At 42.9% G+C, this 16,969-nt stretch overlaps 1 protein-coding gene across 1 annotated transcript in view; it reads left to right on the forward strand.

Annotated features, from left to right (window-relative positions):
* The window catches only part of FAT4 (FAT atypical cadherin 4), a 139,756-nt gene extending 123,530 nt beyond the window's left edge, over nt 1-16,226 (forward strand). Inside the window, exons 13-17 of the mRNA XM_024568941.4 lie at nt 534-713; nt 4,817-4,941; nt 6,593-6,810; nt 11,105-11,366; nt 13,218-16,226. Of these exons, the coding sequence (XP_024424709.2) occupies nt 534-713; nt 4,817-4,941; nt 6,593-6,810; nt 11,105-11,366; nt 13,218-15,076 (2,644 nt within the window). The 3' untranslated portion in view covers nt 15,077-16,226. The remainder of the gene's footprint in view (nt 1-533; nt 714-4,816; nt 4,942-6,592; nt 6,811-11,104; nt 11,367-13,217) is intronic.
* Nucleotides 16,227-16,969: the final 743 nt, after the last annotated feature.

Consider the following 16,969-nt stretch of genomic DNA (forward strand, 5'->3'; position numbering starts at 1 on the left):
TTAGGATATCTGGACGTTGCCTGTGACAATTACCGAGAGGTGTTTTTCAGTAGTGCCTCGAATTGGAACACAGCATTACCCCATCTAAAACATAAGTAACTTTAATAGAAATAGCAACAAACAGAAAAATAAATATGATGCAGAATCCATTGCTTTAAACAACTTATTGGCATTCCTTATCATCTCTGTAGTGAGGGAAAAATGCACTCTGACATGAATATTGGAGTTGTCACTAATAAATACTTTTTATCTTCTTTCAGATAGTGTGCTCTCTGCTAATTTAACATTGTTATATAAATGTATCTCATATGACTACCTGAAAATATGACTTCCCTAAGTTTTATTATTATTTAGGCCTTAAATAATCCTGTAGGTATCTGTCTGGTAGACATGCATTCACGGGTAACGTTCCCCACTCAAATTTAGCATGCTGTATAACACGTGCCGGAAAAAGTTACCTTCCCTCTTTTCCAATGAACCCTTCTGCTGAAATCTATCACGTTGGTACTAGTATGCTTTTCTTTCTTATGGAGGACTCTTGATGTTCAGCCAAATCGAGTGACAGTTGGAGGCATCAGGTCTCTGGAACCGGTTCTGCAGAGAAGGGGGCACGTGGAAAGCCACGATTTCGTCGGGTGCATCATGGAGTTTGCTGTGAATGGAAGGCCCCTGGAACCCAGCCAGGCGTTGGCTGCACAAGGCATCCTAGACCAGTATGGCCATTTATTTCTCACTCTTTTAAAGAAAATGCAAAAAGTGTGTGATAACTGACATCCAAGGGTAGTATTACTGTGATGAAAGCCCTAAAAATGCCAAATGTTTTATATTGTTTTGAATTTTAAGTATTTATTTATAGCTGTGAAATTTTGCTTGGTATGACATATAATTTTAATTAGAAAGTTAATTCTTATTTTCTGGAGTATAAGAAAAAACCATGTGTACATGTGTATGTACATACAGACTCTCCCTTACTGAGTTATGATAAAGATTTTTCATTAAATAGGTAAAGAAAGGAACCTGGCACATCACGCTGCATAAGTATGAGCAATAATGTATACAAAAGCCTGCTTGAAATGACATAGTTTTACATATAAACATAGACACTCTGCAGAACTTGATACATCTTTAGCAAGTAATAACTTGAATAATTTCACAGTGTAAAACAATTTTTTTTCCTATTTGATTCTTGGTTAGGTTTCCACCAATGATTTAGGAATTGTAAAAATAACATTTTAAAAATTATTCTAACTTAGGTTGAATATTTGGGAAATTCAGAAAAAGTATGAAGTAGCCTATAGAGTAGTTACCCGCAGACACACGCAGGTTGTTGCCATGGTGACGACTTCTCGGTAACACGGATGAGCCCATCTCGCTGTGGTTGTACACTTCAGCCATTTCCAGTTTTAGCGATAGAGCAATAACCCTGGGATTAATATGTGCTCACAAAATCCTTTGCTCACACTATTTTCTTGCTTGAGATTTCTAGAAAGAAAATTACAAATACAAAGCTGTGAATACTTCCTAATGTTTGTAACTTAAGTATTTTAATGCAACTTGGCATTTGCCTCTATTTTTCCATATGTTATTGTGTGGTTATAAAATAGTACTGTTGCAGTATGATTAAACAAACAGTAGAGAAAAACACAGAGTTCTCATTGCCAGCCATTGTAAATAGTTGGGTGTGCATCCTTCTGTCTCTTTCTCCATGTTCACACAAATATTTTTTGAAATATTGATGTTTTTACTTTTAAATATGCTATGAACATCTTTTAAAGGAAAAACATAGAGCTCTAAGACATGTGCATTGCCAAATTACTTACCAGAAAGGTGATAATGGTGGTATATGTACATAATTTGCTGCTCCTATATATGGCATTTTACAAGGAACATTGTTACGGTAACTTGCCTTCAAGTTATGCTCTTTATGTGAAACATAATCTTCATGACTTCTCAGAAAACTTGTAAATTAAGATAGAATTTTGAAATGAGAATTTTTACTGAGTTTTTCATTATTCCTTGTTATAACAGATTCTAAATTTAAGACTGCTGAACCATCACTGGAAACATTTTATACTTCATAAGCTGGGTTTTCTTTCTAAACCTACCTTATTTTGAGATGATGGATGTCATTCTCTTTGGATATGTTGGAATAATAGAAATGTAATGACTAAATAGTTCAAGCTCCCAAATTTGAGGATTTACTCTTACTTTCTAAATTGCAGATCCATCCAGTGCCTGCAGGGACTAACATTTATTGCTGTCTTACTATGCACCAGACACCGCTCTCAGTACTTTACAGTATTAGTTTATTCAACCTTCACAACCATGTTGTGAAGTAGATATTATTTTCACTTTACAGATGAGGTAAATGAGTTACTCAGACTTTTAAAAACTTGTCCAGAGTGTACCAGCTAGTGAGTAGCAAACTATTGTAAATCCTGGGCTGGGCACCTGGCCTGGTATTAAAGGCAAATGATGGACCAGGCAGATTCTTGCTCCTGAGCAGTTTGTAGTCTCTTTAAAGTCATGATTTCTAACCTCTAGTGTGGCTATAATATTGCCTGGTGATATATTATATTCCCCTTGTTTAATCATTTTCACACTCTCTTCCGTGACTAGATCACGCCTCCTCTCTCCACAGATGCCACAGCCATCTCCTGCACCCTTTTCTCAGCTAACGAATTTGCTTCCCAAGTTCAGAAAGTTGAAGCAATCGAAGGACCGCCCCCCCCCCCCCCCCCCCCCCCCCGCAAAGCTCATTCTTCCACATCTACCCTTGTATCCTGTAGTAGTATCCCTGGTAACCTGGTGCTGTGAATGGATTCCTCCTACTCCCATGAAGACCAAGCCCTTTCACGGAGGAGACTCCACCCCCTAAACCTCCTAAAAAATGGTGTTGCTTTTCTCCTGTACTCCATGCTGTTATTTCACCCATTTTATTAAAAAAAAAAAACCCTATTAATCCCATTTTCTTTTCTTTCTACCACCCTAAGGCTCAAGTCTCTGTCTTTATTTAAAGAACTGTTGTCTTTGTCAAAGTAATTAATCCCCTCTTTTGCTAAAATCAGTGGTCAATTCTCATCTTGTCTGGACTTCAGCAATAGTAGGACCAGCGCAGCACTCTCCCTAAAAACTCTTTATAGGTTTCTGCACATGGCTTACTCCTGGTTTGCTACTGCGGCCCTTCTTTTCCCTGCTAAACCCCTTCTAGTCTGAGTCTGCATTCATTCTTCGAGTCACTCTGTACAGTGCTTGGTTTTAACGACTGGCTCTAAAGCTGGTGACCCTTAAATGGTATCATCTCCTTAGAACTTTAGACCCTCATAGCCAACATGCTCCTCGATTTTCCATGTGCGTTTCTAACAAATATCTGCAACTTAAGTTTGAAGCTGAACTTCTGGCCTTCCTTCCTGATTCTTTACCAACCTCCTCCTTCCACAGACTTCCTATCTCAGGTAATAATAGCTCTCAATCTACCCACCCGCTCAGCCAAAGCTTTTAGACTTACCTTTGGATCCCCTCTTCCTGACAAATGTCACATCCCATCTACCAGGAACCAGGGTGACAATTTCAAAACAGAAGACAGCTCTTACCCTGACTTACCAGGCCTTCCTGATCGGCTTCCCCTTAAGTCTTCACCACACAGCTTTGCGCTTCTCCACGTTCTCTGGCCTCTGGCCAGGCCGGGCCCCCTGGCGTTCCTCCAATGCTGCAGAGATTTCTCACTTGCTCTTCCCTGTCCTGGGATGATCTTCCACCAGCCTGACTTTGTTCTCTCACTTTGTTGGGGAAGGGCTGCCCAACCTCTTGGTGTCCCTGGGCCACAATGGAAGAAGAAGAGCTGTCTTAGGCCACACATTAAATACATTGCAACACATAATCACAAAAAATCTTGTAATGTGTTAAGTAAACACGATTTTGTATTGGGCCCCATTCATAGCCATCCTGGGCTGCATGCGGCCTGCAGGCCATGGGGTGGACACCCCTGGTTCTAACTTAGGCCTTCACAGGAATGATGGGCCCTCCCTTCCTTGCCTAATCTGGAGATCCAGCAACCCCCCAAATTCCCAACATGCACCTTAATTTTTCTGTAGCACTTCCTTCTTTCTCAATACTACACACTTGTATCATTTTTGGTTTTTGTCCATTTCCCCCACAAGGAAAAATAAATATTTCATGAACACATGGACTTTTTTTCACCACGTTTTTGCCGTGCTTGGAATAGTGCTTGGCAGAGAGTAGACATTTAATGCACAGGAGCAGCGTGAGTTGTCTGACGGGGAAGATGAGCCCCCAAACAAAGATGGAGCCCAGAGAGCACATTCACTGAAGTGATTATGGGCCAAGATATCTTGCTCCATTAAGAATCAATTTTTAAAAAGATTTTATTTTTAGAGAGAGGGGAAGGGAGGGGGAAAGAAAGGGAGAGAAACATTGACGTGCCAAAGAAACATCTATTAGTTGCCTCTTGCATGACCTCAACTGGGGACCTGGCCCACAACCCAGGCATGTGCCCTGACCAGGAATCAAACTGGTGACCTGTAGTCATGCGGCATGATGCCCAACCAACTGAGTCACACTGGGCAGGACAAGAATTAAAGAAGAAAGCATCACCTCTTTGTCTTTACTGTGTAAGCTGTCATTCTGTTTAATCTTCTCCTTTGTGAATGAGCAGGTCATGTGCCACGGTGTGATTAGACGCTACACATGTAGTTGTAACTTGAGTTTCAAAGACTTCAGGGTACGAAACTAAGTAGGTGAATAAACATTGTGCTCACTTTTAACCTGCTTCCCCCACCTTGTGACTTGGTTTCAGATGCCCCAGGCTGGAAGGTGCTTGCACGCGCAGCCCCTGCCAGCACGGCGGCACGTGTACGGACTACTGGTCTTGGCAGCAGTGTGACTGCGTGGAAGGACTGACCGGCAAATACTGTGAGAAATGTACGTGAGCGCCCCCCTCCGCCGGAAATTACAGTAACCGTGACGGGTGTAAATGTGTGCACCGCGATGTGTGCCTGAATTATGCTTTCATTCTCAACACTGGAAATGTTCAACTGGCAATAATTGGTGAAACGCAGTGACATTTTAAAATTTATATTTTTAACTTGAGGAAAAGTGATGTCCCTTTAGAATTACTTGCTAGATGCATCATTAGTTTCCATTTTATAAATATATTATTTATTTTTTGTTTACCTATAGGAATGCTAGGCAGTTTATAAGGCCAGGGGATATATTTAGACTTGGGCTTCATATTATCTGCCTGTACGTAATACTTCTCTGGTGCATATTTTATATTTGGTAGAAAGTGTAAGTAATAAATCACCGCACGCTGAGCCCAAAGCATCCTACAATGCATTGCAATCTATTGCAATGAAAACTGATACTCTAATTGTAACTTTAAATTATTAGAGTTGGTTTTCAATATCACTTTTTAAATCCTTTTATTAGTTGTGTTTGTTTCTAACCCTGATGTCCCTGTGGGTAAGACACTGTGATGGCCCCACCGTCGCTGGGCCGTGGCATTCCCTAATGTCAAGCCGTATGTCCCATGGACTAGCTGACACTGATGGGCCCTCTGTTATGAAAATGGCTTCATTTTCACACAAGTGCTTACTACTCAAACCACGGCACTGAACTGACTACTTTTTAAAAGAGCCATTTGGTTCTATTATATGAGAATGAATTGAATTCATGATTAAATCAAGGTACTATAATCCAAAAGATGTTAGTAGCAGAGGTATAATTGTGTTTAATTATTTAGGATGAAATTAAAACATTGAAAAAAACACTTTGACACATGATACTTTTTAAAGTAATGAGTAGGAACCCAATTATATCTGTAATATAAAATGGGTCATTGGCTTTAGAAATGTCTTGTTTTTCAAAAAATAGATATAATTTACAAACTATAAAGTTTAAGTTTTAAAAGTATACCATTTAATGCTGAAACCCATTTGTGTTCATTGTCTGTCTTGTTTTTAGTTATGGTGCTATAACAAACTTCTGTATTTCAGTGGTGTGAAAAATTTATCAGATTATCACAAATTATAATTATATATCATAACTATACATGATTAAATATACATGAATAAATTCTACATGATTATTACTAATCGTAAAGTTCGTTGCAAAAATAAATATTTGATGATGCACTTTTTTCCTTCAAATTTCTAATGTGCTAGAGACTTTAAAGACTGCAAATCATGTTAACTATGAAAATCTATATCCATTTATGAATTTTGGAAACAGGGAACCATTATCAACAAATAATGATTCTCTGTTTCCCCAAAATTTAACAGGTGGCTTTTTCTTCAGATACTCATAATTTATCTCAAGTATCAAGTATTTAATGAATATTTCCCAAATGATTAATGCCTATCATAAAATGTTTTATATTTCATGGTTCTGAAATGGATTTAAGCCTTAAAATCCACTCATATAATAATTTGCAAATGGGAATTACTTTTTCAATAGGGCATTAATCCTAAACATTAATATTTTCATTGTCCCTTTTCGTAATTTTTTGTCACCTATAATCACTCTGTGAGACATAATGGGCACATTTATTTCCCCTTCCTTTGCTGGCTTGCAGCGGTCACTCCTGACACTGCCCTGTCCCTAGAAGGCAAAGGACGCCTGGACTACCACATGAGCCAGAACGAGAAGCGGGAATATCTGTTAAGACAGAGCGTACGAGGTGCCATGTTGGAGCCTTTCGGTGTGAATAGCCTGGAAGTGAAATTCAGGACACGGAGCGAGAATGGCATTTTAATCCACATCCAAGAAAGCAGCAATTATACTACCGTGAAGGTAAAATAAAAGCTAATGGTGACTTCACTTGATTAGACCGCCTGCTGCGTCATGGTTTAAATCACTTCTCCCGTAGTTTCTGTCCTTTGCTTTCACAGCCCATTGGAGTTCCCACTGACGCTGGGCACTGTTCCAACGTCGTCCGTCTTAACCATTTCCCAGGCATCGGCCAGCGTAACAAAGATCTGAAGGGTTTGGTTTCTAAACACTTTTGTCTTGGTTTAGAAGAGAGACCACTGCTAGGTAGGCTGGCACAGAAAGAGTTTTTGTGATCTATTTTGTCTGATAAAAACTTATATTGCTTTTCCCCTAGTGTTAAACAAAGTAAAACAAGAAGATAATGTATCTTTGAAATGGAAAAATACTTTTCTCCAAGAATTATTTCAAACACTGATATGCATGCGGGGTGGGGAGAAAGTAGGTTTACAGTTGTTCATGTGGAAAATAATGCAATATTTAATAGGTAGCAATATAAGAATAAATTAGGTCTTGTGTACTCACAACTGTAGACTTACTGTTGCCCACCCTGTATATTAAAGGGCAGGAAGGGAACTAGGCAAAACATTCTGAAATTACCTGACTTCACTCTGGAGCATATATTCAATTTACTCTCTGGGTAAACCCTGTGAAATTAAGTATCTTTGGAATTATTGTAAGTAAAATTATAGCTAAATTCTCCAGATAATTTTTAAATAAATAATTTTTAAACATTATATTTCATGAAAACAGTGGATTGATTTATCATTAGGCTTTTATATAATTTGTTATATTTTTCTCAGTTGTAACTGAGACCCTACACTGGTGAATAATTTTATTGGCGATGCATTTTCTATCGCTCAGCAGTTTTAATTTCTAAAACTATTATTCTGCTTTCTATCCCTCAAATAAGACATCTCTTTTATCATCACCTTCTTCAGTTTAGGTATATTAACTGCTTTCTACATTATTTTATATATTATAATTTTACTGATAATTTTATATGAGTTTTGGTAAATTCTTCAAAAAATTTCCTGATTTTTTCACCTACAAATCAACATTTTGAAAATTACTAAAAGCTTAGTTAATAAAACATCAAAACACATAGCAAATGCTAGTTTTAACTCACACATAAAACTAAAAATAAAAACAGATGTTCACCTTTAAACTTCAGCCTTCTTATTCTCAAAAATTTTCTCCATCCAAGCCAGCTCTGGTTGTTATGTCCATGTGCACATCTTCAATAAGAAGCAAAAAAAAAAAATACCATTCTTTTAAAAGTTCTCATATAATAATCCCCCAGTCCAGCCCTTCCCAACCGGGAGTGGTTTCACTGTGCAGGCACATCCGGCAATGTCCACAGACATTTTTCAATGTCACGGAGGGGGCGAGGCTGTGGGGTGTCTCTCAGTACCCTACAGTGTGCTACCCAGCACCCGCCAAAGGAGAACCGCGCAGTATGAAATGTCAGCAGTGCCACTGAGACAGCCTCTGCCCTAACCCAGGACGAGGGAGCATCCTCAGCCTGTGACTGCACCTCCACGGGGGGCACAAAGACCCCAGCCCCCGAAATCACAGGCAACTGCAAAGCAAAGCACACAAGTCACGGAAGAAGGTTATTAGTCGGTGTTTGTAACTTGCATTGAAAAGTCTACTAGAAGCCAAGAAAGTAAAGAAATAAAGAGAGAAGTCGACCTTCCCAGTCTACGAGAAACATCTTTTCTACGCGTGGAGAGGCTTGGACGTGGAGCTCTGGGCCTTATCGGTTAAGCTGCTTCCAGGCCCGCGTGCCATTTACATGACATATGCAACAGTTCTGTACAGCATCCCTTTAAGCCAAGACATGCAAAATACAATGTGGTTGAAGAAACCAGTGTCAGAGTTTTTCTTCCTTAAGGGAGGGGCTGAATGTCAGGATCCATTTTTGTCACCGTGAAACCCTGCCCGTGCAGCAGCCCCGGCACGCAGCCTCCCCGGACTGTGTTGGGCTGGTAGCAAGCGCTCCGAAAGAGGACAGGAAGGAAAGTGCTAAGGGATAAAAATAAGGCCTAATCAGACCAAAATGCACGTTGCTTTCGTAGGAAATTTTGAAATGCAGCTTTTCAGAGATGAAGGGGCTTGACAGGTGAACTAAGTACATTAACAAATAAATAAATACAAAGAAAAAAATACAACCAAAAACACTGGATAAGGACAATTAAATAATAGGAGGAGAGTGGCCATTGTTAGCAGGCAAGTTACATGGATGACGGGAATCTGATCTGCTCCTGCAGCCGGGGAAGCTGGTTCAAGGGGACTGTGGCTTATCGGTTAGCTTATCAGTGACCACAGCCCCTGGTTTTCTTCTTGCTTTCTTTTGGCTCACTCTCTGACAGTTTCTTTCTTTTCTTTTCTTTTTTTTTTTTTTTTAGTTTTCTTACATACTCTGAATCAGTCAACTTCTCTCTCTCTCACACACACACGAAAATGCAAATAAAAGGGTGAACAGGATCCTATGCGTTCGGAGGAGAGAGGGTCAGGGGTGGGTAGCCATAGCCATGTGAGAAGAGGTGAGAATATATAAATTGATAGAGTCCGTTTGGATATAAAAGAAATTAAGAAGAGGACATCTCAGAGAGAAAAGCAGAAGGAAGGCACACGTGTGTGGAAGCGGGTTAGAGTCTGCCACTGGTGCCCCTCTTTCATGGCGTGTCTCCATGCCTGGAGTTCTGTAAAACAAAAATAAAAAATAAAAAAAATGGATGGTGGACTTCCTACCCCAAATCCGTCCTGCTGTTGGGGTGCATCGCTTTGTGGTTTGTTTTTGGTTTTCAGTGAGCCTCGGTATACTGCAGAGACTTGGGTGAGGGATTCAGAGCTCTGTAGATTAAAAAAGTAAACGAACGAATAAACCGATGAATAAATAAAGCAAAACATTAGCGTGATGTTTCGAAAGTTAAAAAGGATGCAGGGGTTTGGTACGGTGTTACCAGGGAAAAGGAGAACCCCAGGAATGTTACACTCGTCACATCGGACCCACCGTGTGGGGTGTTGCAGAGACACCCCCTTCAGAGAAAAGGATGAATGTGCTGTGGTCGCTCAGGTGAGAAACCCGGAGCCCGCAGAAGGCTCTTCCCAAGGCGTGTTTCCAAAAGGGACTCTGGCTGTAACCGAAGACACGTTGCTGTTTTTGCCATATGTCAGGACACCTTGCCCGTCTGACGAAATGTTATTGTCATTTAACCGCAACTTTCTTTTTTCCTATCGGAGTTTGGTGCTGAAATATATTATTATCTAGAGAGACTGCTTTAAAAAAATACTACAATATGAATAACATATGTAAATGTGTTAGGCATATTTTCCACAGTACAAACGGACTGATTTTTAGTTGTACCAGATGCGTTTGTGGCAAAGAGCAATGGCATTTGATCTGAGTGACACAATAAACGGATCCGTCCCTTCGTGCCTGTCATGGGAGACTCAGTGTCACCTCATCCCCTTGCCGACGTACCAGCTCTGGCAGCTTGATGGGATGATGCTCTCTGAAGCGAATGTTCATCTGACTCATAAATTATTTTAGTTTCTAAAGTACCTACGCAGAACACTGGAAACTTGGTAGCTGGAAACGGGAGTAGAAGCATCCTATTACCCGAGTTCTCTCCCGGGAGAAGGAGTAGAAACCCAGTATCCCTCAGATAAACTGGAAGAGGGCGCCAGCGGGAAGGCCTGCCAGGCATTTCATCATTAAGAACTCACCCTGGATTTGTCACAGTATTTTTCTGAACCTTAATAACTGATGTAAATAATAGGCATAATTTCCCCCCAAGATTTTAGTGTGTCATAGATGACAGCTAACACAATTTATTTCATCTTAATTTTTGCCAATTGTGCCTCATTTTTATCTAAGCATTGATTTTTTTGCAGGTAGTTTTGCCTTTTTTGATCATTTTGGCCATTTACTAAACTGACCTTTTTTTTTTTTTTTACTTTCACCATTGCCATTCAATTATAGGAAGTCACAAAAAAGTTTTAATTTACTTGTCTTAAAATGGGCATTCACCCCATTATTATCTCTGTTGCAGTCTGGAATAAAATTCTACACATCTTAAATAATCAGGCACAAACATAATAGCACCTTGAAAACTGTCAAAACTATTAAAAGTGAAGGTACATGTTACCTAGAGTCATAGAGATAGATGGGTAAATATACTCTAATACAACTAGGCCCTTCACCTGTTCTGTCCACTTTGAATTGGTCAATAGTTTAAGGTTATGTTTCACTTTTATTTTTATTCAAGCATATTATAGTGACTTTTACAATATTTTGATATGTTTATAGATTAAGAACGGCAAAGTACACTTTACATCAGATGCTGGAATTGCTGGGAAGGTGGAGAGAAATATCCCTGAAACATATGTTGCCGACGGCCACTGGCATACTTTTCTAATCAGAAAAAATGGAACAGCCACAGTATTGTCTGTCGACAGGATATACCACAGAGATATCACCCACCCTACTCAGGATTTTGGTGGCCTCGATGTGCTCACTATATCCCTTGGAGGAATTCCACCCAATCAAGCTCATCGAGACACTCAGACAGGTAAATGCTGGTGTTGAGTGCAGTCATGAAGTAAAGGGAGGGTTGGTTCTCCCCGAGTTGTTGCATTTCTGATGCTGTCTATTATGATATTCTAAGACTGCCATAACTCTCCTTAGAAAGTTTATAGTGGACTATCGGCCATCACTTACATTAGACACTGGCATTTGTTCTACCAGCTCGTAATTCAGCCCGTGGTGCTTCGATGGTAAAAAGTAGAATAAGTCCAGGATTACAGAACCCAGAACCTTGGGGAGTGATGTCACAGGTAAAAGATGAAATTGGGGAATGAAGCAGGGTCTTCTAGACCACGATAGAGTTTTGTTCTTTTTTCTCAGAACAGTGGGAAGTTACTAAAAAATTCATCTTAGGAGGGCCCAGTGATGTTAACCATCTTCCAGGCTCCACCATGGAGGATGCACTGGCGACACTGGTGGACTTGCTGGGATTAGCTGGGAAGACACAGTAGCGATGCAGGCACAGCATCACGTGAGCTTGGGCGAGTGTAGTGGCAGAGGAGTTGTAAAGAAGTGGGGAGGGGAGAAGTATTCTAAAAACTTAACAAGACTGGTGGTGCCTCGGGTAAAAGTCAGGGAGGTTTCTGACTCTTCAGCTAGAAGGAGGACAGCACCACTGAGGAAGGCGAGCACAGAACAGCATGAAAAGAAATGGGTCCTTGGGAAATACCAAGATTTTGGTTGGGGACATTTTGGGTGTGGAGCACCTTGGAGAAAGACCTTTCAGTAGCTGGGCTAGAATCAGGAGTAGACTGCAGCTGGGAACATGTATTAGGGGTTATCGGGGCAAGCAGGTCATTGAAGCACTGGGCATGGATAGGGTGGAATGAGAAAGAAAGGAGCCTACATCATGGGAAGAACTCCAGGAGAATAGGAGCAAACACAGATGTCATAGCTCATGGGAAAAGAGTGGACCAGGGCTGGAAAGGTCACGGATGGAACGATGCATCAGGAAGAGGAAACTTGAAAACTGTGTGGGAGGGTAATGGAGTCAGGATGTCAAAGTTCAAGTCCAGGTCATAGGTCGTTTACATTTAGCTTATTTGAGAATATCAATGTTGATTCATTGGGATGTTTTAGGAAAACAAGTCAATGTAAATCATGCATTTTGTGAGTGACAGAATAGATTCTTGGGCTCTGGGACGAGAGCATTGGCAATATTAGCACACTCTAATCTAACAGTTTCTCAACTGCTTAAAAACCAGTCACTGCCCTCTAATGAGCCATTTTAGATATTTTTTCTAACCCCCGCTGTCCCCACCTCATGAAATATAGTTATACTCTATATCTGCCCTTCAAGTCTCACAAACCACTGTAAGAGCTAAGATTTTTCTTTTGCTGCCCAAGAACCTGTGTTCAGCGCCTTGGGAGCAAATTACTGCAGTGGAGAGGGCGTGGTCTAAAGATTGAAGCTATTGGCCTATTTTTTTGTTCTTTCTAAGTATTTGTTAGAATACATTTCATTTATATGTATGTACTTCTTGGTCTATAGACTATAAAAGTCAAACAAATAGCTAATTAAATAAATAAAAAGGAGAGAAAGCAAGCACAGTCTGTCTGAGCCATTCATAAATCTTTGATAAGAGAGGGGTCCGAGCCAACCTCCCTGTAGTTTGGTTGTAGAAATCTCCCCCATCTTGCTAAGAAGTTAGGTCGTCAGATTAATAAATGCACACATTTATTGCCCTTGAACGGCATGGTGGCTCTTGGTCTGGGGTTGCAGAACTCTCGTGATGTGATGTGATGTGATGTAAAGCTTCTCTTGACCGATGCCAGCCGGGCAGCACTTGAAGCCTTTGGTGTTCTCTAAGCTGCCCTGTCCTCCTTCTTTCCACAGGGTTTGATGGCTGCATCGCGTCCATGCTCTACGGAGGGGAGAGTCTGCCTTTCAGCGGGAAGCACAGCCTGGCCTCTATCTCTAAGACAGATCCCTCAGTGAAGATCGGCTGTCGGGGGCCGAACATCTGTGCCAGCAACCCCTGCTGGGGTGATTTACTGTGCATCAACCAGTGGTACGCCTACAAGTGTGTGCCCCCTGGGGACTGTGCCTCGCACCCCTGCCAGAATGGGGGCAGCTGCGAGCCGGGGCTGCACGCTGGCTTCACCTGTAGCTGCCCTGAGTCGCACACCGGGAGAACCTGTGAGACGGTGGTGGCCTGCCTCGGGGTCGTCTGTCCTCAAGGGAGACTGTGCAAAGCTGGAAGTCCCGGAGGGCATGTCTGTGTTCTGAGCCCTGGTCCTGAGGAGATCTCGCTGCCCCTGTGGGCCGTGCCTGCCATCGTGGGCAGCTGTGCCACGGTGCTGGCCCTCCTGGTCCTGAGCCTCATCCTCTGTAACCAGTGCCGGGGCAAGAAGGCTAACAACCCCAAAGAGGAGAAGAAACCCAAGGAGAAGAAAAAGAAGGGGAGCGAGAATGTTGCTTTTGATGATCCAGACAACATCCCGCCCTACGGGGATGACATGACTGTGAGGAAGCAGCCAGAGGGGAACCCCAAGCCCGACATCATTGAGAGGGAGAACCCCTACCTTATCTATGATGAGACGGACATTCCCCACACCTCGGAGACCATCCCCAGCGCCCCGCTGGCCTCCCCGGAGCAGGAGATCGAGCACTATGACATTGACAACGCCAGCAGCATCGCCCCGTCCGACGCGGACATCATCCAGCACTACAAGCAGTTCCGCAGCCACACCCCGAAGTTCTCCATTCAGAGGCACAGCCCCTTGGGCTTCGCCAGGCAGTCCCCCATGCCCCTGGGAGCGAGCAGCCTGACCTACCAGCCTTCCTACGGCCCGGGCTTGAGAACCAGCTCCCTGAGCCACTCCGCCTGTCCCACCCCCAACCCACTGTCTCGGCACAGCCCCGCGCCCTTCTCCAAGTCCTCCACTTTCTACAGGCACAGCCCGGCCAGGGAGCTGCACCTCCCTGCAAGGGACGGGACTGCTGCCGAGATGCATGGCGACCCCTGCCAGCCTGGCATTTTCAGCTATGCCACGAGGCTGGGCAGGAGGAGCAAGAGCCCCCAGGCCCTGGCCACGCACGGCTCCAGGCCCGGGAGCCGCCTGAAGCAGCCGATTGGGCAGATCCCTCTGGAATCTTCTCCTCCAGTGGGGCTGTCCATCGAAGAGGTGGAGAGGCTCAACACACCCCGCCCCAGGAACCCGAGCATCTGCAGCGCAGACCACGGAAGGTCTTCTTCCGAGGAGGACTGCCGGAGGCCCCTGTCCAGAACGAGGAACCCCGCCGACGGCATCCCCGCCCCAGAGTCATCCTCGGACAGTGACTCGCACGAGTCGTTCACGTGCTCAGAAATGGAGTATGACAGGGAAAAGCCGATGGTGTACACTTCCAGGATGCCCAAATTGTCTCAAGTCAATGAGTCGGATGCAGACGATGAAGACAATTACGGCGCCAGGCTGAAGCCCAGAAGGTACCACGGCCGCAGGGCCGAGGGGGCACCTGGGGGCGCGCAGACGCCCGGGGTGGCCGACAACACACTGCCCTTGAAGCTGGGGCAGCAAGCGGGGAATTTCAACTGGGACAACCTTTTGAACTGGGGCCCTGGCTTTGGGCATTATGTAGATGTGTTTAAGGATTTGGCATCTCTCCCAGAAAAAGCAGCAGCCAATGAAGACGGCAAAGGTGGGGCGAGCCAGCCAGCCCCCAAGGACGGCGAGGCAGAGCAGTACGTGTGAGCGCGGTGCGTGCAGATGCACCGGGAACGAGGGCGCTCCCGCCGCGTCAGGCCGCCCGCAGCGCGGCGCACTTGCAAAACCGGCCAGTAAGCACGGGTGTTGGAGGGAAACTGTTAAAAATAATAACCACAATGCTGCTGAAACCGACTCACAACAACGTTAATTTAATATGCTCGGTTGAATTTTTTTTTCCTTGCATGCATCGTATTGTGCGACTAGTGATGTGGCGTGCAGCATTCGGGAAAGTTGTTTTCTTACCACTGTTTGCTGTGTGATTTTAAAAAGTACTGCCGTTGCCATTGCAGAAATGAACTCGTGGCTCTCACAGTGGGGTTGTGTATTGTGGCCGTTGTGTTGTGACTCTGTTTTGCATCGCAAGATCCTTGAGGTTTAACAGATCCTTGTAAAGCGTAGAAAAGAGTCCTCCTATCCGTGAGTGAAAGACTAAGTATTAATACTTTAAGGATTGTAGATTCCATATTCGGTGTCGCTCGGGTGTGTCTGAAGATTTGAATATGTTTTACATGACCGTGGGTACTAAAATTGAGTCATTGTGTTCAGCACTTTAGGACTTTCTTATGAAATTGTGTTAAAACTTCTGAATCTTCTTTTGTGTAAACAGTGATGTCTTCTGCCTTTCATCAGGCTTCCACTAGGAACAAAATGATCGCATGCGGTCCCCAGAACACTGCCACCTTCTACTGTGGAATGATGCCGTGCGCGCCTCTCAGAGACACTATCGAAAGTTATTTATTGAAAAATGTTCTATGCTTTTAAAATTTTAAGAGTCGACTTAAGAAAGCCTATGATCGGACTGACTTTTCAACCATTTAGCATTTACCCCAAGTACCCAGTTTTTATAATTTATATAAAGTCCAATTTCAACACTTCTTACTTTCTGTCATTTTGTAGGTCATTTTTAATACTGTGTAAAAACTTTTTTTTTTTTTTTACACCTAAGCTGTGTTTTTGATACTGATATTTTCCTATGCTGAATCGTTTTCTTACTTTCCGGGAAGGTAAGAAAATACTTTTTTTACATTTGTTACTTATGTAACGTTCATATTTTCCACATTTTGATATTTGTAACATACTGTACGCTTTCTACTTGTAAATGCCAACAATAGAATTAAAATATTTATTTAAAACATGTTGCATTCATAGTGTAATGTTAAATTTCCATCTCTGTGTAGTATTTTCTCCCCTGATTGAAAATAGCCTCTACTTGTCAGGCAGGTATATCAAGTTGAACTATAAATGGGCAACCTCATTTTCTTTTCAAAAACGCGAGTATGGATAATTGCCAGAACAGATAAATTCAGGTCGCTTTCGTGCCTTTCGACCTGCCGGAGTTCTTGCACTCCCTCGAGCATAATGAGGCTCCAGGAGACTGGTCTCAGGGGACTAACTTTGTTACCAACTCGGTGTAGCGTTCTGGCAATAAAGGTTTGCAAGTTCCCCCTAGAGTACGTTCACCCAAGGCCAGCTTCGGACCAGGCTTATAGTTACAGGAACAGCCTGGAATTTAAGCTCATTATGGAAAAATGTCTGAGTCTCACTTTCTCCCACATTTCCTTGAAGTCCAGTGGTATAGGAAGAACGACAGGGAAGGTTCCGCGCCCGTACCTACGTCCTCGATCACTCCGTGGCATTAATTCTAAACAAATTTTGCAGTTTTTGTGCCAGGAGTGAAAGTTCAGGAGAAGAGTGGCGCCCAGAACAAGACCCACTCAGTGCACAGATCCTTACATCTAGGGGGACAGGACTTCCGCAAATTACCTCACAGTCTCAGGACTTCCTGCCGTGAAAATCTGCCCCAGACCTAATGTTGGCTGAGAATACTATGCTCTGGCTGTACCACCGACTGCCCTATATCCAACAGGGATTTGAACA

The sequence above is a fragment of the Desmodus rotundus genome, chromosome 9, assembly GCF_022682495.2.
Source record: "Desmodus rotundus isolate HL8 chromosome 9, HLdesRot8A.1, whole genome shotgun sequence".
NCBI lineage: Eukaryota > Metazoa > Chordata > Mammalia > Chiroptera > Phyllostomidae > Desmodus > Desmodus rotundus.